This window comes from Hippoglossus stenolepis, chromosome 5 (genome assembly GCF_022539355.2).
Source record: "Hippoglossus stenolepis isolate QCI-W04-F060 chromosome 5, HSTE1.2, whole genome shotgun sequence".
Taxonomy (NCBI): Eukaryota; Metazoa; Chordata; class Actinopteri; order Pleuronectiformes; family Pleuronectidae; genus Hippoglossus; species Hippoglossus stenolepis.
In genome coordinates this window covers 5,390,737-5,412,169 of record NC_061487.1, presented here as the reverse complement: position 1 = coordinate 5,412,169, position 21,433 = coordinate 5,390,737, and the positions used below count along the sequence as shown (strand labels likewise).

At 39.7% G+C, this 21,433-nt stretch overlaps 1 protein-coding gene across 1 annotated transcript in view; it reads right to left on the bottom strand.

Annotated features, from left to right (window-relative positions):
* Positions 1-21,433, bottom strand: part of pot1 (protection of telomeres 1 homolog) — a 79,996-nt gene continuing 58,563 nt past the window's right edge. The window contains exons 11-20 of the mRNA XM_035157113.2: positions 9,769-9,953; positions 9,241-9,353; positions 7,654-7,680; positions 5,509-5,665; positions 4,948-5,156; positions 4,609-4,744; positions 2,761-2,843; positions 2,017-2,111; positions 952-1,057; positions 1-336 (exon numbers count right to left, since the gene is read on the bottom strand). Coding sequence (XP_035013004.2) covers positions 200-336; positions 952-1,057; positions 2,017-2,111; positions 2,761-2,843; positions 4,609-4,744; positions 4,948-5,156; positions 5,509-5,665; positions 7,654-7,680; positions 9,241-9,353; positions 9,769-9,953 — 1,248 coding nt within the window. The 3' untranslated portion in view covers positions 1-199. The remainder of the gene's footprint in view (positions 337-951; positions 1,058-2,016; positions 2,112-2,760; positions 2,844-4,608; positions 4,745-4,947; positions 5,157-5,508; positions 5,666-7,653; positions 7,681-9,240; positions 9,354-9,768; positions 9,954-21,433) is intronic.

Here is a 21,433-nt window from a genome sequence, read left to right as displayed (position 1 = left end):
TCACTTTTTAGTCTTTTATTTTGAAAAATTACTTTTAGTAAAAGTACCCTCACATGTCAGTCAGCAGGTCTCTAAACGTTTGTAGCAACATTTTATTTACATTTATTATCCCTCTACAATATATAAATAATACAAAAATATAAAAAAAAACTGTTCTTGCAGGACACTGGTTTGACGGTGACCTCCGACCTGCAGGGGCTCAGGCGGGGTCAGGTTCAGACCATGTGGAGGGTCTGATGACGGCGGTGTTGCAGATCTGGTAGCAGGTTTGGTTCTGTCCCTCGTCATCCGTTGCTTGGTACGCTGTCAGACACAAATTGAGCCACGGACGCCCACCTGATGACACACAAACACAAGAGTCACCCACACCACTCAACACTAACATCTGCAAAAAACACAAACACAAAAACACTTTCCAGCCAGACGCTGCGTTATAACCATTAGAGATTCAGATCCGAGGTTCTGGAACACGGTACCCAAGGGAAATATGGCAGGCTGAGTCGGTAGCTTCTTTTAAATCAAAACTTAAAACTTACTTTTATCGTGCCGCATTCCCTGATTTTACCAAACTCTAGGTTTGATTCTAGTAATGGGTGGTCATACTTTTCTGTCACATGTTTTGTCTTCTCATTGTTTTATTCCTGTGTTTTTGTGTTATTTTCTCCGAGTTTTACTTGAGGAAATATTTTAAATTATTTAAGCACTCTGTAACTTGTGCAATATATTATCATTATTATTCACTTCAGCTGAAGTCGTAGCAGAGAATAAAAACTGCTGCTGTTCATTCTGGTTTCTTCTTATTTCTATTTTTATTGTTGTTTTCAGAATATTTATTTTCTTAACCCACAGAAATGATGTGTAACAAGTAACTGGATGTTACAACTGTGTGTGAAGCTGCTGTTGCACTTAAGTTTTACACCTTTAAACTCTGTGAGAGTTTGTCAGAGGTACCTTCACTGCCCCCTGGTGGACAAAGGGCATCCATGGTTTGATGGATGCTTTTCTGAGCCTCCTGATTGGCTGCTGCTTCCTCCGCTTTCACGCTGAAGAACAACTCCTAATAATACACACAAGACATGAGAATAGAACAAAAGTGAACCAGTCAGACCATTAGCACACATTAAGTTTGTTAACATTTTACCTTGAAAATCACCTGCTCTTTATTTGTTCGTATGGTGAGTTCGTAGGAATATGACTCATCAGATTCAAGATATGCTACTATCTTAGAAATATGTGTAAAAGACGTGCATAAACATGATGGATGTTTTCTACTGGTGCTGGATCAGAATATGGAAAGCCCTTGATCCAATGCTTTTGATCCAATAATTATACAATATGCTGTATGTTAAAATATTTTAACATGTCCTAACAATAATTACATAATTATGAGAAGTAATTTATATAATTATTTATATATTGCTTCAAAGTAATGAAATATATGATCCATTAGTGTAAAACTTGATTTGAAAAGCAGCAGACTAATTTCTCGCCTCTCCTATGACAGGTCTGGACCAAACGTAAATTCTGTTCGTACCTGTAAGGTAACTCAAAGTACCATTGGTGAATGAGACAAATTCTCCAAAATCCAGATCTTGCATAGGGACACATTATGTCCTCTCTGATCCAAAAGTTTCAGATTCTTTTCTTTTCTGAGAGTTTAATGATGAAAACTAGTTTCTTTTCTCTGAATTCCTGACGGTATTTGAATATAGCCTGTGTCTTCAGTAAGAACGGATGGCTGGTGCCAACACAGCCGTTACTCATCATTACATAACTTTTCTTCTTCTTTTGTTTCATCTGCTGTTCTGTGAACTTTCCCTTAATTTTAGAGAACTTTAGAACTTTAGAACAAAGCAGACGACATATTACAGAAGTAACATGAACACAAACTGTACTAAAATGCTTATGTGACACATTTTAGTTAAAGTGCAGACAGAGGAGCTAGGAAAATCTTCTCCCTTCTCCTTGTGATGTGATTCGGAGCATGCAGGATGCTTAATGTGATCTGAAACTCACGGCGTCTCTCCACAGGAAGACCTCCAGCGTGTCAGTGGCGTCCTGCAGCTTGAGCTTCATCAGCAGGACGTACTGGAGCAGCTGGACACCAAGAGCTGCAGAGCAGAGACATTAACACGGTGTGATTTATTTCAGAGAGAGAGCTGCAGCTCCAACAGACCTGAGATCAGCCAGGAGCCTTTGAGAACTTTTATAACCTGCTGAATCAGGGAAAAAAGTCAAACGACACAAATATAAAACTCAGAGTGAGGGTGAAAAAAGGGTCACACACATTAATCTTGTGGTTCCTGCAGATATGAGCTGTGACTGTCTCAGTTGCAGAATGATAATGTCTTAGGGCTGCACTTAACAAGCATTTTTACTCATTATTATTAAACACAATTTACCATCAGTCTAAGGGGGCATCTTTAAATGACTGGTTTTGTCTGTCCAGACCAAAACCTAAAGATATTCAGTTTACGATGATATAAAACAGAAGAGCTGAAAATCCTTCAAATAAAATAGCTGCAACCAGAGGATCGATTTTAGATTTGGCTTCATTTGACAAAAGTGTTGCTGTTTCAATTTGTTTTATTTGTGAAAAGTATCATCTGAACATGACGTTTACTTTCGTTAAAGTTACAATAATTAGATTTTTTTGTTCCTTTAGGGAAGAGAGAACAAACTGAAAACACAACATCGGCATGACTGGGAGTGAGGGCTGCTTCCTGTGTGTCCAGAGATTCTGACCAAACTCTGTCTCACCTTCTGCGATGATCTTCTCATCGATCGCCTCGACTCCTTCAGCAAACGGCTCCCTCACTGTTGCCCTCGAGCACCGCTCACACCTGAAACACAGACAGGACCTAATGAAGAATGAGCTGGAAACCTTTCAGGCCTCTGCATCGTCTCTGGTTCACAACAGAAACTCTACTTTGGCTTTAGAACAAACTTTATCTCAACAACATCCCAACAGATTGAACAAAGACCCTGCAGCTCAGTTTGTTGTATCATACGTAAGAGATCTTCTCTTTGTGATGAAGCTGTTTCCACGAACTGCTTTCTCAAAGGTCAAGAATCCACTATCAATGTCTACTTCTGAACATGGAAGAGAAGTCACCATGTGCTCAGAAAATTTCACGAGGACTGGGAGAAATCTTTGACCTGAAAGCTGCTCAACAACAACGGTGAGTTACTGGTGGTGAGACAGTTCTTGTCGGTCTCTGAAGAGAATAATTAACTTTCAAGCTTTCAAGTGCACTTTCTATAGCCCGACGCGAATCGCAAGTGTCTTTGTTAGTTTCGGTCGGGATAATCGGGAATGGGAAATTCACGAGAATACCATCTCAAGTTGGAACAACAAATCGGAAAGTCAGTGAAAATATTACTTACACGAGTTGCCGAGTAGTCATTGCTTATGAACCAGAAAACATTATTTTACAATCAGAATTAAATAGTAGCCTGTAATGTGGACTTTTTAAATGTTACGCTTTTGTCATTTGCAAACTGCACGTCCATCTCTCACAAGCCCAAACACGAAACCTTTTAGCCAATGCAGACTTCTCTATACAACAGTCATACATTGTTTATCAAGATGTTGTTAAAACACTCTTAATACATAAATGCAATACATATTGTTTACAGCATCCATGTTTTTTCTTCCACATGGTGGAAAATTTGCTGTTTTGAGTAAGTGGAAAGTGAAGTCAGTAGCTCGGTATTTTAAGGTTCATTATTAACACAGTAATTTACACCTATGCTGGCAGGTGTATAATGAGTGTTCTCTCTGCTTGTTAGTAAGATGAGCTGCTTGTGCATTGAGTGACGCACTTCCCACCATTATAACAACAATCCAACAAGATGCTAAAGGGAAAAGGAGACGAAGTACAACCGCTCGGAACCACGCAACTGTGTCAGTGACCGTTTTTTCCCACAGTGAAGCTAACAAAATGGATTTAGACACTTGGACACAAATGCACGTGCATCATGAACTTAAATCTCAATGTGTGTTGTTCAACCCCCAGAGTCCTTTATTTATCTTGGTCAAAACTACTTGTGTTTCTGCCACACAATTACTCACAGATCATATTATCTGATTATACAGATCTTGAGTCAATAGTAAACATGAAGGTAACTGCAGTCAGTGTGATCACAGACAGCAATCCCTTCAACAGTGAGTCATGCACAGGGTTCTGCAGGTAAGCCAAGATAACAGAGGTTCATAATGTGCTGAGCAGAGGGGGGAAGTAACAACGTACAAATACTTTACTTGGGTATTTATTTTTCTGATGACCCTTTCCTTCTATTCCCTAAATTTTAAACTCAAATATCAGCACTTTCTACCTCTTACATTTTCAAAACTGGCTTGTTGCTTTCGTTTTAATGCATTTGATGGAGATTATAAATTAATTGAAAATATTTAAAGGGATCCCTATCCAACAATCTATTTTCCACAGATTTATCTTGAATGGAGTTTTTAACTTAGTTAATATATATAAAAATCAGTCATCTTCAACAAGAAAAAAACAAAGATGGCTGACATAGCTCCTCATTAATGATTTGTTTAGCAGTGGAAACCAAATAAAACAAATGTCATTGAAGCTCGTCTCTGACCCGTAGTATCTCTTTCTGCCCCTGAACAGGAAAGGTGCAGACATGTCAAGCAGAGCCAGGTGACCGCCTGACGGCCTCACGGGGATGATGTTCTTGTACCCGACTGCCAGTCGACATGTTTCCTCCAGAGTCGAACCTGCAAAACACCACGTCTGTCACCAGGTGCCTGCTACGGGATAAAAACCTGACTGTCTTGTGTCTTTTTGTGAGTTTGATGGCAGCACAAAAAATAGACCATCTTCTTTCATCTGATTAAACATCAAATGTTTTATATGCAGAACTGTTAATTAAAAAACACCAAATCAAGGCAAATAAAAGTAGTTAACGATTCAATGATACCCCTGAGGAAGATGAGCTCTTTGGTTTTGCCCTCAGACATGAGCTGGGTGGACAGGTGAACACTCAGAGCTCGCTTCTGAGATCCTGCAGAGTCTGCGGGGACGTCAACCTTCCCAGAGAGCAAGCACGGTGGGGGACTCCAGGATTCAGGGTTCCTGGAAGCCTTCGAAAAGACACCAGCTACCAGTTCATCATCTGGGACGTCCAGCCTGAGAGCAGAGTGTAGAATCAGAGGGAAATCTGATATTTACACACTTAGAATGGTTAAAAGGTTTGTATATATACAAATATTCGATAAACCTCAAAACTTCTGGAACATAATTACTGGCTGCTACAAATGTCTACATGTTTGTACTATATATTAAAATTAATGTGACTGTTTCATCTAACTGAGCAGAGCTGCACCAGTGGATCAGGGAAAAATAGCTTTTTAAATGGCTGCATATGCACAGGAAACAATTAACTGATACTGTGATACTCAGTGACTCTGTGTGTGTGTGTGTGTGTGTGTGTGTGTGTGTGTGTGTGTGTGTGTGTGTGTGTGTGTGTGCTCTTGCGTACATAGATGTGCATTTGCTGCAGTAGAGTTTCAGAGCCTGGTGGAGTCTGTGCGGCTCGTAGGATCTCAGCTGGACTGTGACGTGGTGAATTTGACCCGGATCAGACCGGTTCAGCTCGGACAGCGTCACTGGCTGCAAGTCGTGACTGCAGCTTCTCTCTGACCAGGACACCAAAAACCATCCAGTTAATAGACATATAGACACAAACAGAGTGAAAGTTTTATGAAGTTTTTGATGCCATGTGGAAAGGTACACCTGGGAAACACAGCCTGTAACGACGGCCCATGTTACACTTCTAAAACAAACATGTTCGAGGCTAAAATTATAATTTACCATACAACAAAGGGAAATGGTTTGGATGATGCACTGATGTAAAATTACACAATTAGCAGTAAAAGGCAAAACATCTTTCAAACTACTTTTAGAAGTAACCACAATGTTGTCTAAAATTATGGTTTCAGTTTGACTGAGTGAAGTTAATGTTAAATATAAGTTAAATAATTCTTAAAGGTGACATGTTTGTTAAAATGTTTAAATTTATACTTATAAGGTTGTGAACTTGGGTCTCAAGACGTAAAGAAACAGAAAAAAATAAAATGCCTCCATACTGCTACTATGGTGTCATCCAAGTGTTTGTAAGCCCCGACATTCAAATTAGACTCGAAACGAGGTCATTAACACCAAGTTTTCAGCCTAAATGTCCTCTGTTATCCTCCTGAAACCGCGATCACGTGTGGATCACAGCTGACATTTAGGCATTTTAAGTTTTTTTCTTCTGTTTAATAAGTAGTCACCATTTACTTCCATTTTATTGGATTTGGCTGCAACACAGTTTACCCCTGAAACTCCAAAAGTGTTATGCTGACATTTTACCCAACCCTCCATCGGCATAGTGGTGAGTAAATAATGAGTGAATTTTCATTTTTGGGTGAACTATCTATGTTATATATAAGCCATTGATTACTATAGCCTAAATTATCAGAAATATTGCGTAGCTGTATGTAAAGTCGACTGCTGCTCTCTTTTCTCTCTCTCTCTGTCTCTCTCTTGTGAACACACATCACACAGAGATACAGAAAACCGACTCAGCTGACCCGCTACAGTTTGGATTTTTGATTTGATTTGTTGAAATAACGCCACAATATCAACACTGATCACCACATAATAATCAATATTTTTCTTAAATCAGTCAAATCTTTCGTCATACCTGGGGAATCATTCATAAATCAGCCTGTCTCTCGTGCTGACACACACCCACACACGCACTCAACACAAACAAACAGTGTTGACGAACACATGTGTTAAACTAGCTTGGGTAAAAACAAAATAATTAGTCAATTTAGTTAATGTGTGGAGATTCAGTGAGCAGTGCGTGATCACAGATATAGTGATAAACCGTTTAAATGAATCAAAAAGCTTGGAACAGAATCGCTCCTATACAAATGCTAATTTGGTCATAGTGCTAACAGTGTTCATTTTTCAGTCTTTTCAAGATTGGACTGTAAAAAAAATATGTGTTTACCGGCTCTGTCAGTAATGCTCCTCTGCACTGTACAAGTATTCCTGATCTCCAGGAGTTGCACATAGCTGTCCTTGGGCAAATGGATTTCAACAACGTGCTGCTTGTTTAACACAATGCTCTCAGGTAATGACCCATGTGGAATCAAATATTGATTCTACTTCACTATGTGTTGAGTATTGTTTATTTCTTGTGTCATTTTTAATTGTTCCACCATGTCTTTTGCTTCCCTGTGTTGTCTGGTGTTTAAGATTATACTTTTAGGGAGTGCTGCATACAAGATTTGGCTTCTTTCCTCCCTATTTATGCTCTGCTATTGGATGTCTAGAATATTGAATTTGTTAAGCATCATTAAAGTCCCTCAAATCTATAAACTCTGAGAAACAACTGTATGCACACAGATAAAATGTTACAAGTGCAGTTTACTATCAGTGCATTGATCTACACAGGCTATTAATGTGTCTGCAGAGGAGGTCGGCACTTTAAATATATTCTAAACTGAAAGAAAAAGACAATAAGTGACACTTAATCAGATTAAATATGAACAAACCACTAATCCTCAAAAGCTTCTCACACTTTGTCTATTTGTTGAGTAAGACATTGAGCGTCTGCATTGTTGTTTCTTACCTGTGCTGCACTCGGCTCTTTCACCTTCTGAAAACACAAACAGACAAACCATAAAGGACTGAACCAGACACACAAATATACAAATCAATAAGCAATAATAAATAATAAACACACTGTCTACCATTGAGTTGCTCATGTTGAGGGAAAAATATTTTTGTATCACTTGATCTTCATATAGGAAGGCTTAATACAAGGACAGCTGGCTCTGCTGTTTAACTCTGAAAGTAAAAAGTAGAAACGTCTTCTTCCTTGTTAAAATATTATTTTACATCGAGGATGTAATAATCAAAGCAGATGAAGGCAAACATATATCAAAGCCATATGCAAAACCAAAAATCTGAGAATATGTAAGTAAATAAATAATTCTGAAATTAGATCTCTTTGAATCTGAGATGTGAGAAAGAATTCTTGAAATCTCAAAATAACAACAACAATAATAATGACACAGCTTGATTTCATTCATTCAAATCTTTTTTAAATCCTTTTCTTCACATAACGACTCTGGTATCTTAGATTTTAAGTAGGTTTTAAAAAAGAAGAACATTTGTACACTGCCCCCGAAGAAACTGTGTCACAAATATTTTGTCTTCTCAGAGTTACACAACAACAACAACAGACATGTGGCCTGCAGGTCTGGACACAGAGCTTTTTAAAAAAGAGTAGTTTTTAAAGCTACAGCTATTTGTACGTGGAAACCTTCAGGTCACGCATTTAATGGATGCAGCTCCCTGCTGATTCAGTACATCCATCTTTTATTCCACCCATCTCTCCATCCATCCTTTCTTCAGCAGAGAGACTGGTTGTCTCTTGTCTCCTGCTTTACCTCTTCAGCTCCTGCACATCAGGCTGTTTTCTGGCTTCTGGCAAAGATGCTTTTCATTTCATCAAAGACTTTTGAGCAGCCACTACTCTCATCATTATTTCACGTTATTATTTTCGTCACGCAGTCAAAATATTTAGGTTTTTCTTCCAGTCATCTGTAAGAAGACACTATGAAAGAGAGTCATTGTAGAAAACTAGACTTTTCAGCAGCCATACTGGCAGCTCTGTGAGGTTGTACAACTACACCGGTGCTTTGGGATAATTGCACAGTGCTATTGTAATAGAGCTCAGCAGTGGAGCAGATTCTCTGAACTTTCTCCGAAGGTGGTGCATATGTGAACGCAAATGTCCGAATCAGAGCCTCCAGATTATCTGCAGACTTTCTGCACCTGACCCCATAGTATAATAATGATGTGAGTACTCAACAGGGGATCCCCCGCTGGAAAAAAAAGAAAGAAAACAAATATCTGCCGGTGAAAAAGCGGAGCCACACTCGTAGAATAACCAAGTGATCTCAGCAGAAGAATCAATATGTTACTTCCTGCCTCTGCCTGCTGCACCTGGCTGCTCAACCTTTCACCTGAATAATGCGGGGGATTTGTTGCTGTTCTGAATGCTTCTTTGCAGAGAACTTCCCACTGCATTGTGCATGTGTGAAAATCAAACTGCGGATAAAGTCCGGAGCGAACTCTCAGGACTTTATTCGCAGGTCATGTCTAAAAACGGCTAGAGAGAGAGAGAGAAGAGGAGGAAAACTGTCTGTACCTATACAGTGCTCTGTCAAACCTAGAGACTCTGGCGGAGTGCTCCAGATCTCCAACAACTCCGAGTCGCTCAGTGCACCCTCGTCGTTGTCGCTTGGGAAGGCCTCAAGGGCTCTACACATACATTAGGAAGGAGAACAAAATGATGTCATGTTATGGGAGCACCACTCACATTCCAGTAAACTGAATCAAATACTTTGGTACGTTTCCATCAAAATATCGCCATTAAAAATGTATTATTTCACTATACTTCAAACCAAAAGTTTTAAACTGTTGATTTTTCAAATCCAAATCTATAATCTTCAAAAACAAAAGCATTCTTTTAGAGTCAGGTTTGAAATTTGTGCCAGGTAAAATACACTTTTTTATATTATATTGAAACAAATCTTTTCTCCAATAATCACTGAGTGCATTCTGACAAAATGTGTCAACTCGCACACGCCTGGTCTACACCAACAGCTGGATGAAGTCATTTTCTACAATGACTTGATTTTTAGCCTCAGTAAAATACTGAATGTCCCTGTTGTACCTCTTCAGCTCCTGCACGTCGGTGCTGTTTTCTGGAAGGACCCGAATCCCCCTTCCGTACGCCGTCCCACCGTGCAGATGAAAAGCCAGGTGATCCACCTCCTCTGATTGGCTGCTGGTGAGGCCAGGTACCTTACTGGACCCTGAAATTGCTCGCAGGTTGTAGATCCTCAGAAAGTCTCCGGGCTGATGGGACAAACAATAAAGTTAAAGACACAAAATAAATCTACAAAAAAGTTAAGAAATTAAAGGTAAATCAATCTGACAGTTCAAGTTTCGCGCTGAAAAAATATAATTTTAGTGCCTAAAAGATCAAGTTAAATAAAATTGAATGTGCATTATGACATAATGGAGTATTATTTCAAAGAGTGGTTCAACCCAGGTTTACAAAGCGCTTCCCAAATTGTCTCTCATTCAATCAGCACAGCTGCCATGTAAGCTGCCAGTAGCCATCAGCAACAATTTGTGGCTCAGTGTCTCGCTCACTGATCCTGACGTGTCCCACATTAACCGCAGGTCGAACCTCTAACCCTGCGTTTAATGGAGCACCTGCTCAACCCCCCCCCACCCGTCGCCACCACCACAGTGAGACACAACAGATGAATGTGTTGTCTGGCCCTCGGTGTTTTCAGACTGTTGCAAAGGTAATGGAGGAAAAAACCTTTTATTGTGATAAACTGTGTACAAGAGTACACCATTCATTTTCTATCAAACTTTCATGAAGTTGGAGGACATTTGAGAAATAGATTTTTTTGTTTACATTTTGAGGAGAGAGCGCAAACTGTCGAAACAACCCCAAAATGTTGTGTTTCTCATTTGTCTCGAATGTCTCCCTTTTCTCTCACTCAGGTCATATCCTTTTGTCTTATTCATCCCACGTAAGATGAAAGGAGGAGCTGTGAGGAGAAGATGCAAAGTGAAAGGAAATGAGACGAACTTTCCTCCGACTGAAGCAACTGAAGTCTGTTTCTTGTGAAGTGAGCTGGATCGGTCTGCAGGTGTTAAGAGCTTGTTATGCATTGTGGTTTATATTTGCACAGCTAATGTGAGGTAAGTAATAATGATGCAGCAGTGCAGTGATGGCCTCAAATGACAAAAGTGAATCTAAATTAAATAAACATGTATACATTCATTAAAAATGTAAAATGCATTTGTATTGTGAACAGATCCTTTAAACCACAGTTTGACAACCTCGACAATGAAAGCCAACAAGGCTTTATTGATTTTTCAATTAACTGCATTTGCATTTATTGATCCTCTTTGTAAATGTACAATGTAATTATCCAGTTGATAATGAGAATGTTTCATAATTTATTACTTTGGGCTATTTGACTTTGCAGAACTTTTACAGGTGAAAAACCTACACAACACACTAGAGGAAAGAAAAACTGAAAAAAACACAATATGTCTACATAAAATCATTATGAAGTTTCATGACATAATTGGTTTTCAAGACGGAGTCCGGAAACAAAAGGATTACAGATGGATGGAAATACCAATCAGTATATCCTGCAGCATTATATGCCATGGGATGAAAATTGTGACAGAATCATACATTTTGTGCCATAAAGGGAGCATGAAGACATAACAAGGAACGCCTTTCACATTACACTTGTAGTTATAGTTTAAATAAATCTCTAATATTTTGGACCCCCATGTATGTGAAAAACAAAACCAGCAGCTCCTGAAATCAGCTCCTCTCTGACACAGTGGGAGCAACTGAACATGCTGCAGACAGATTTATCCCAAAACTCCATCACACTGTTGCAGGTGTTCCTATTTTTCTGCTTGGTCCATATGAACATCATCAGGTTTTAATGAATCAGCAGATGGCGATGTTGCACCAAACCTACAGTCAGCGCTGTGACAATGATTCAGAGGCTGCTCAAAGGACTTGGTTTTGAGGTTTTGTCATTTTCATTATTTTTTTCCAGCCTGTCAGTTCTCCGTCACGACGAGCCTGCAGCCCAGAGAAATCTGTTCTCACTCTCATCATCAGCGAACGCTTCACTGAACTGTCAGAGGGACTCACTCTGTTCGCTGAGGCCTTTATACTGTTTTTACATGGCAGGGTTTAGTCAATACGAGCCATAGATATACACATATATATATGACCTTTAATTGCATTATGGATGGAGAGCAGAGGAATGTCACAGAAAGAGAATCCTCTATAAGCTGCGGCTTCTTGTAAATCAATTTTCTCAGTTAACCGTGGTGAACTTTGAGTCAGTGTCAGGGTGGATTAACTAGCTCAGCTGCTGAGGCCTGTGCTCCTCTTACGGTCCACATGAAAAGCGGCGAAATGAACTGGGAGGACTGGAGAGCCGCAAACACTTCCATGGAAGCATTTTATTATCTGGAATTATCCTTTAAACTGGAAAGATTTCCACATAACTGGATGTTACTTTGGAACTGACAGAGAAGAGAGGTTCTGAAATTTAAATCAGTTCAATAACTGAAAAAATGAAGAAATTAACCTAGTTTTGCTTCTCCTCTGTGCCGTGATCTGAGAACAAAATATAAAACAATGGACAGATCGCCAGGTTATTTAGACAAAGCTCCTGAACTCAAATGAAATGTTACCGTTGCTCTAGCCATTTTCAGACATGAACGCCAGAAAAATTCCAGACAATGGGGTGCAGACTCATTTTCATCCCGAGATATTTGGAATGTGTGTATGTATGTAACATACAATTCTTTTTGTTTTTTCAGTTTAGCATTCTTTACGTGTTCGAAACATCATCAACACACCCACTCAATCGCAGTGAATCCTCCGGAGAATCCCCTGCTGTTTCCTCACATGGGCTCACTTGGACATTACACAGTGTTTTCACAAGGGGGCTGGCACAAGAATGGAGAATGTCACGAGCCTGAGATTTGATGATTTGTGTTCTCATATGTACATATGTAAGTGAGTATAAACACAAGAACTGACATGTGGGCAGCGCACATCCACAGTTGAACATGTCTAAACTCAAGCGACTAAATAAACACATCGGCAAAACATTTTCCAAAAAGGAGGGAAAATAAAGAAATATAAAACTCAAGAATGTCAGGAAATGAAGCAGCCTCAGTCAGCCACTCCATCCCTCAGCCGCACACACACACATCACCTATCATTTCAAAACATCCCACCGTGTCTACTCAATCCAGTCAAAAGAGAGGAGGATTTTTGTCATGCAAGATTTAAATATTTTGACCCTTGAAGGGAATATCTGATTAATAACTCCTTCATTCTCATTTAAACTAGGATTAACGAATTATGGTTGTATGCTTCTGCAAACAATGCAAAGTTTCGGGCAAAGTTGCAGAAATTCCCTTTAGGCATTTGTAAGAGAATTGTGTATTACTTATATTATGCAAGACCCAAGTTATGTTTCACAGATGGTTGAAATGAGAGGTCTTAAAGCCTCTACAAAAATGCTTTACGTCCGAAGTTGCCATCCTGTCTGTGGTGCTGTGATAAGGTGAACCTTCAGTCTCCACTCTCATGAGGATAATGGGCAATTTGACGTGACTAGACCGCGTTCTGTTCCCACCCATTTAGTATAATACTGAAATACTTCTATTGTACTTTAAGTATTTTGGTTTGACTGTACGTTAGACCAAGAAACTTCTCTGTTAACAGATCCATGTTGCTCTCCAACTGAGACTCATCAATATCATTCTTTAAATCATCCCTTTTAAACACTGATTAGTAATCAAGCCATCTTTTTTGCAAGAGACGTGGAGTTGGCGAGGAACAGACTTGGGAGCGGTGGTCTGTTAAGGTTAGTCTTCAGCCTAGTGCGTAGCCTGGCTTGTTTCCTCTCACTCCGCCTAAACAGAGACTTTCCCAACCTGACATAAATCGTTGCTCTGACTTCGCAGATAATCTGTCCCGGTGACCGACATTGAGAATAGTTTATTTTAAAAAAGGCAGCAATATAAAAATAAGACTGTTTCATAACCAGTTAAATTCTCCTTGCAGGGGCTTTAATTTATTTAAGTGTATATATGCTTTCATTTGAGCTCCCTTCATCTTCAGCAGCCCTTCCTAAGTACATGGGGAAACATTCTAATTGAATATGAATCATTAAATCTGCAATTTTAACTGCGGCAGGAAGCACACAATGAGGCCAAACAGACAATATTTTTTGTTTTTAGAATCCCAGTCCCTGCCTGGATATATTTAGTCTCTGGAGAACTGGATGTTTAGCAGAATGAGACAGGAGAAATCCACTCTGAGTACCTCGAGTCTGGCTGTGTTTCACGGAGCTACACAAGAGTTTAGCTGTATTCATGGTTTGAGTTTGGGTACACAGGTGTAGGGAGAACTGAGAGAGTGACTAATGCTTAAAGATGGTGAGAAAACAGAGGACAGACGGCAGGGGCAAATAAAGGCGGTGCCATGTGGCGTTGGCTCTGGCCAAGCGTGATTATAGCGAAGAGACATTCAGCCGTATGAAGCAGCTCTAAGTTTAAATCAGAACGTGACTCATCTGAACAGAGTCGCTTTCTGAGGATGATTTTGTAAAGAACAAATTGGAGCATCTTTGTTTTCAGTGATTTGTATAAGATGAGTTGGGAAGATCATTAAACACAGCCTGCTACTGTTTTAATAGTGAGTGGACATGACATGAGAGACAAACTGGACTCCCAGGTCTCCATGTACAGACAGAAACAGATTCCCTGGTGTTCAGACAGTTTCCTTCATCAATTCACCTACAAAGTTAATGAAATTGTGCTAGAAATGTCTACTCTGCTTCAAGACGATAACACACTCTCAGATGTCCACATAGAGATGATAATGGACTACCAGATGTCCACACATGGAGGTCTTTTCCAAAACGAAATGGGTTTCTCACTGCTCACATCAACGGAACCGATGTTTAATGTTGGGCTAATTGAAGAACACTTCTGCAGGATGAGTCCAAGTTAATGTTTGTGCAAAATGTGAAAGGATTCCCCCAAGGCATTCACAAGGCAAATTAGCTTTGTACTGTCACAGTGACCTTGACCTTTGACCACTAAAATCTAATCGGTTCATTCTCGAGTCCAAGTGAATGTTTGTAACAAATTTGAGGAAATTCTTTCAAGGTGCTCTTGAGATATCATGTTCACAAGAATGGGACAGATGAACAAACAGAAGGATTGATTGACAACATAAAAACATAATGCTTGCAGGCTCTGGCTATCGCTGGCCCGGAGGCATAGCCATGAACTGTACATAAAGATGGACGACATGATTGCTCCCCAAAAGATAAAACAAAGCGCCCCGATTGCCCCCTAGTGGTTGGCTGTAGTACAGGTCATAAACATAGCCTCCTCCATGTTAGCAGATGGGACATGGACCAAATTAAAACGTCCATGTACACCTCAAAACAATTTAAAGTGCTTATTTATCCAGTAAGTGTTGTTGTAATTACTTATTTTATACTATGAAAACAGGGTGAAATATTATGATTGACAGCTGAGATTGACTCGTGACTGGTCGACCATGTGTATTGGTTGGACAAGTCATTATGAGTGTAAATTAACGAGAGCAGGTTAATACTGTTTTGGATAAAGAGGAATGTGACCATGGCTGTCTATACCAAATTATGTATACTTTTCACTGCTGGTGGCAACTTTGCCAAAGCTCAGAAGTCAGTGTGTCCTAGGTACATCAGGAGGTGGTGTGAAAATGTGTTTTTCAGTCAGCCAGCCCTATCTCGATGACAGCTGGTTCATCCACACTGGTACAAAGAAGCGAGACAACATCTCTGCTGTACTGGCCTCTCTTCACAGGTTATCACTGACTCTATATATATAGATATATATATGTTTTTACAGAACTGCATGGACTGGCAGCCGCTCACGTCTCTAAACTGCTCTACCCCTGTTCCACCTCCAGACCCATCATCTGCTGAACAATCACTGCTCTACATTACATGCACCAAGGTAAAATCAATAAGGGTTTTCACTTGTTGGCCCAAGTCACGACAGAGGAGATTATGTTTTAACCCGTGTCTGTTTGTTTATGTTGGTTGGTTGATGTTCGTGTCTGTTTGTTTGCAAGATTACACACAAAGAATTTAAAGATTACCTGGAAACTTGGTGGAAGGAGGCGGTTTGGGTCAGGGATGACACCATTAGACCATTTGATGGGAATCCAGATAAGGGGCCGATCCAGGAATCTTTTTTCCACTTTCTTTAACATTGTGAGATAGGGTACCTTTCAAACATTTGACCATTTCCCAAGGGACCAAATCATTGATCTTGGTGAAGAAAATCATGGAACATTTATGGAACTTACATCTATGAGGCTGTGAAATTTAGTGCAGCTTGATTTGAGGGGACTGTTGGGCCTCGGCGGAATAGTTTGCTATTGACTATTAGATAATCCCTCTCATCCGATAACATTAAAACCAGTCAAAATAATTTGTATCCTTTCAACAGCCAACATGTTAACATGTCTGACAACTTTAATTGTTAGTATTCTATTTGTTCTCTGTGCAGTGCTATTTGGTTAGGAATTTGTTTAGATTTTATAGGCTTTTATTAGTTAATCCATATCTTCTTATTTTTCTCTGTTTATATGATTTATTTGAATGTATTATCAATTCACTTATCCCATGATTTAATCTGTAAAGCACTTCAGTAAAAAACATTTGGTTAATGTTTATTGGTTTTAAATGTAAACCTATAAACTGACTTGACTTAAGGTATCACAAATAACATTTATTTGGTATCAACAAGTAGACATAGGTGACATATTGACAGTTTTTAATATGTAACTGCATGTGATTGGAGCCACTAAATCCATCTACAGTCCATATACAAAAATCCATCTACAGTAGGGCTTGGTATTTGTATATCAACTGTCAATTTCTTGACTTCCTGTCTTACTAATGTAAAATGAATTTACACTCTGTATTACCTAGCTCAGGAGAAAAGAGAAAATCACCACGTCTCCATCATTACCACGTTGACATAGCAACCAGCAGTAGGGGAATCAGTGATATTGTTACAGCTTTGTGACTCTTCGACCAATCAGATCATTCAGCTGAAACTACACTTTGTATAATGGGCCATTGTTACTATCAGCATGTGCACAGGGTGCGTCCAGGGGCCGTAGGACACAACTCAGAGAGCAATCAGCCTGTATGACAGAAAATGGCTCCCTGCAGCTTCCCCTGAAAATAAAAAATATATTTTTTAAAAGAGATGGAGGGAGCAAAGTGGAGCAGCCTGTGGCGGCTTCTGTAAGTACTTGATCTGTATGAAAACTAAACACTCCACCGTCCACCCTCCGCCCGACAGCCAAGACGCTGCTGTCTCATGGTATTAGTGCTGCTTGGCTGCTCAGTGAAAAGAGATTCCTTAAAATTCTGAAGATTGCCTTTGGGCTTCCACGGCTTCTCGTTGAGCTGAGGCTCAATAAAGTCACCAAAAAACTTGTGCTCTCGCTGAGAAGAAGAAACATTCATTTCACAGCAGAGTCTTTATGGAGCAGCAGGAAATGGGCTTTAAAAGGCAGACATATACAGACTTATTCAACAGGCGGGCACTTTGTACAGGAAAAATCTACTTGATGGGGAAGAAGGGATGTGACTGGCGGAAATACACAAAATTTCAGATTAAAAACCTCAACTACACTCTCAGATATTAAAATACTTTGAACTCTTTTCAAAGAGTCTAAAATACTGTGTATTTCTAAAGCAAAATTTTATTCTGAGAAGGTCCTTTACATTATCTTAATTTGGTGTTTTAGCAGTAAATTGTATATCAATTTTACCCAAAACAAACAAAAGTTTAACACGTTTTTTTAAGCTGGGGCCATTAAATGAGTTGTTTTCTTCTTAAATGTATGATACTTCAACTATCATTGGCATTCAGTGAAACATGACATGATATGTATATCATATACACTCACCGGCCACTTTATTAGCCACATCTGTTCAATTGCTTGTTAACACAAATAGCTAATCAGCCAATCACATGGCAGCAACTCAATACATTTAGGCATCTAGACGTGGTGAAGACGACTTGCTTAAGTTCAAACCGAGCATCAGAATGGGGAAGAAAGGGGATTTAAGTGACTTTGAACGTGGCATGGTTGTTCGTGCCAGACGGGCTGGTCTGAGTATTTCCAAAACTGCTGATCTACTGGGATTTTCACGCACAACCATCTCTAGGGAATGGTCCGAAAAAGAGAAAATACCAAAAATGCCCTTTTGATGTCAGAGGTCAGAGGAGAATGGGCAGAGTGGTTCGAGATGATAGAAAGGCAACAGTAACTCAAATAACCACTCGTTACAACCAAGGTTTGCAGAATACCATCTCTGAATGCACAACACGTCGAACCTTGAAGCAGATGGGCTACAGCAGCAGAAGACCACACCGGGTGCCACTCCTGTCAGCTAAGAACAGGAAACTGAGGCTACAATTCACACAGGCTCACCAAAATTGGACAATAGAAGATTGGAAAAACGTTTCCTGGTCTGATGAGTCTCAATTTCAGCTGCGACATTCAGATGGTAGGGTCAGAATTTGGCGTAAACAACATGAAAGCATGGATCCATCCTGCCTTGTATCAACGGTTCAGGCTGGTGGTGGTGGTGTAATGGTGTGGGGGATATTTTCTTGGCACACTTTGGGCCCTGAGTACCAATTGAGCATCGTTTAAACGCCACGCCGTGTTGAATCTATGCTACGAAGAATTAAGGCAGTTCTGAAGGCAAAAGGGTGTCCAACCCGGTGCTAGCAAGGTGTACCTAATAAAGTGGCTGGTGAGTGTATATAACACTAATACTTCCTGCTTTTAATTTTAGCAGCTTTTAGCGTTACTGGCTACCACTAAATATATGTTATGTTATAATGTATAGAATAATACAGTTGAATGATCTTGCTTCTGACAGAGTTTAGCCCACTCTCCCTTAAACATCAGTCACTTATTTAATCTATGCAAGTATTGTTCTATTTCACTGATTAATGACAATTTCATCTAAAGCAAATTACTGGATTATCATGTACAATAGATAGCAATTTGCAAAAAATATTTTTTTAAGTTTAAACAACATGAAACCAGCTTTATATATCGGCCATTTGGCTCAAACTAATATCGGCCATAGAAAAACTCACCTCGGCCGACCACTACTCAATATGGCTTAGCCCCTGGTTTATGCGAGACTGTTCAGAGAGGATCTGTGTTGCTCCTTTTCCCTCTTCATGAATAAAAGGCTGCCAGAGAAACCCAAGCCCTTCAGCGAGGTTGAAACTGGTGAACAAACTTTGACCATTTGATTGTACACGAGCATAACATTCATTTTCTTGTTCAAAAGGTTATTCAAAGTAAGACGCATCTGACCCAGGAAAATGCTGGAAAATAAAACCCAAAAAATGTGTAAACTCTGCTCCTCAGATTAGACACCCCACTCCCACTCCCACCCATAAATCTGTCGAAAGCTGTATCATCTAAATAAATGATCTGTACATAGGACGAAGACAGACGAGAGCTGTGTAATGAAGCGTCAGTGTGAATGTGGATCTGATCTCTCGCTTGTGTGAGTGAGGCTTTGCTGCCTTTTCAAGCGCCAGGAGAAGCAGCGTTTCTGTTGCGGTCGGCGGTTATCGGGTGGGGGAGGGCGTTTCAGGCCTGCGGCCCGGTATAAAGTCTCATTTTCCTCATAGCTTTTTTCACTAAACAGGAAACCGTGTGGGAGTAAAGAGCATGCCACATTAGAGCTGGACCCTCCCCCAAAAAACATTCAATGACATGAAAATGTGCACTTGGTCGACCGTGAGTGTTAAAAATGAGATAATGAGCGGAAGCTGTCGGAGCTAAGCACAGACTGAGGAGATCACGGGGACATCGTGAATATAATAATAATGGTTCAAACTTCCTTCACAATGTTTCTGGATGTATCCATTTAAGAAAAATAAAAATAATCAGCTCTGAACTAGAAGGATGCTGTTCGAGCACATACCTCTAATGCCCTATCTCGCCATGTCAAAGGAGCGTTTCCCATATTCTAATTTGTCCTGCCACAGTTTCATAATGAAGAAAAGAAAAGGAAATTCCCATACGCGAGATTGCTAACTTGATCTTTTGCTCCACTTCTGCATCGTATAGCTGTGTGCACTGTTATTTGCAGCACTATTTGCCGCATACTCGCTTACGCTATCATCCATGAAGTTATAACTGTCCATGCAGACAGTCGGACCTCATAGTTTCAGTATAATAATAAAAACAATAGTAATACTGTTTAAGCTATTTTTTGTTAGTTTATGCTTCTGTTATGAAGGTTCTGAGCACCAGGTGATATTATGGTTAGGGGGGCATAGGCAGCCAGATACCGGGAGAGGTTCATGGTTCATGGTAAAAACGTGATGCCTGTCTGGACAATGGACTTATTCCCTCCATAAGATTTACTCCATTGGCTTTTTGAATTTGAATTTTTATTCTTTAGTTTTTTCTAATCAAGTTAAAGGACAAATCACCATTATGGTAACATTTTAACATGCTTACAATATGAGGACATTAGAAGAAATGTTTCAAATATACATTTACTTTACACACAAACACACATAATATACACAAAGACACAAACGTGTATGTTATTTTTGTTGTTATATTATTATTAGTCTGTTTGTTGTACAATGTTATGGTCATGTCTGCCGATAAAGCTTCATTGACTTGAACATAAAACTGGTTTTTGATCACATAACTATTATGTTGATAAGTGCTCACTTATCATTCACCTCACGACCGCACAAGAAAGTTCTGATTTGCCACAGAGGGCAGGAGGGATACACACAGGCTACCTACCAGAAGTGCCAAGGTAACATTAGTGTCCATAAAAGCTGGCCAGCATTACTCGTGTGCTAACTTTAGCATCTGTGCGCTGCCTGCAACAGGCAGATCTTTTCCTCCTGTGTAACGGTTGTGTTTTCTCTAAAGCTACAGTGCAGTCTAAAGGAATATAAATGATACATCACTGTGTCTGACTGCTTCACACGGCTTCTTTCTTAAAGTTGCAGTCGTGTGTTAAGAAACTCTGCTGTTAAATGGTTCACATACTACACCTGACATGGATAGACATTGCTGTCAGGCATCACAGGGTACGGGGACCCTGTCCTCAGTGGAGGTAGACCCAAACTTCCTCTATGGACATGTAGACTAAGCCCTCACAGGATTCAAGCATAGAATGGACTGTGTTTATATGGTGCTTTTCTCGTTTTAACAACCCCTTTACAATAGGTGTGACCTAGACCCATTCATACCGTGCTTTTATATTCAGCGCTTTTCTATCATATATCATTCACACACTGCCAGCCCAGCCAACAGGGGCATATTAGGTTAGGTGTGTTTCCCAAGGACAAATAGGCATTATATCAAGTAGTATTATGTTACTTACTGCCATTGGTAATTTATGCATTACATTATACTCGATAATGGGCGATACAAATTTTACAACTTTACTTTTATTGAATAACACTTAAGTCATATTCAAATCCTTGGCCGAGGTTCTCTACATTGCACAAGGTCACATTTTTCAAAACCAACCTTTGCCTGTAACTCTCTAGATTGAACGGCTTCACTCTGACAGTGGAAGCAAAAGTGTTTGGATTAATCACAGTTGAAAATTCAGAGCAGCCTGCTTGAAGGTAGAAGTTATTCCAAATATGAAAACACTTCTTTT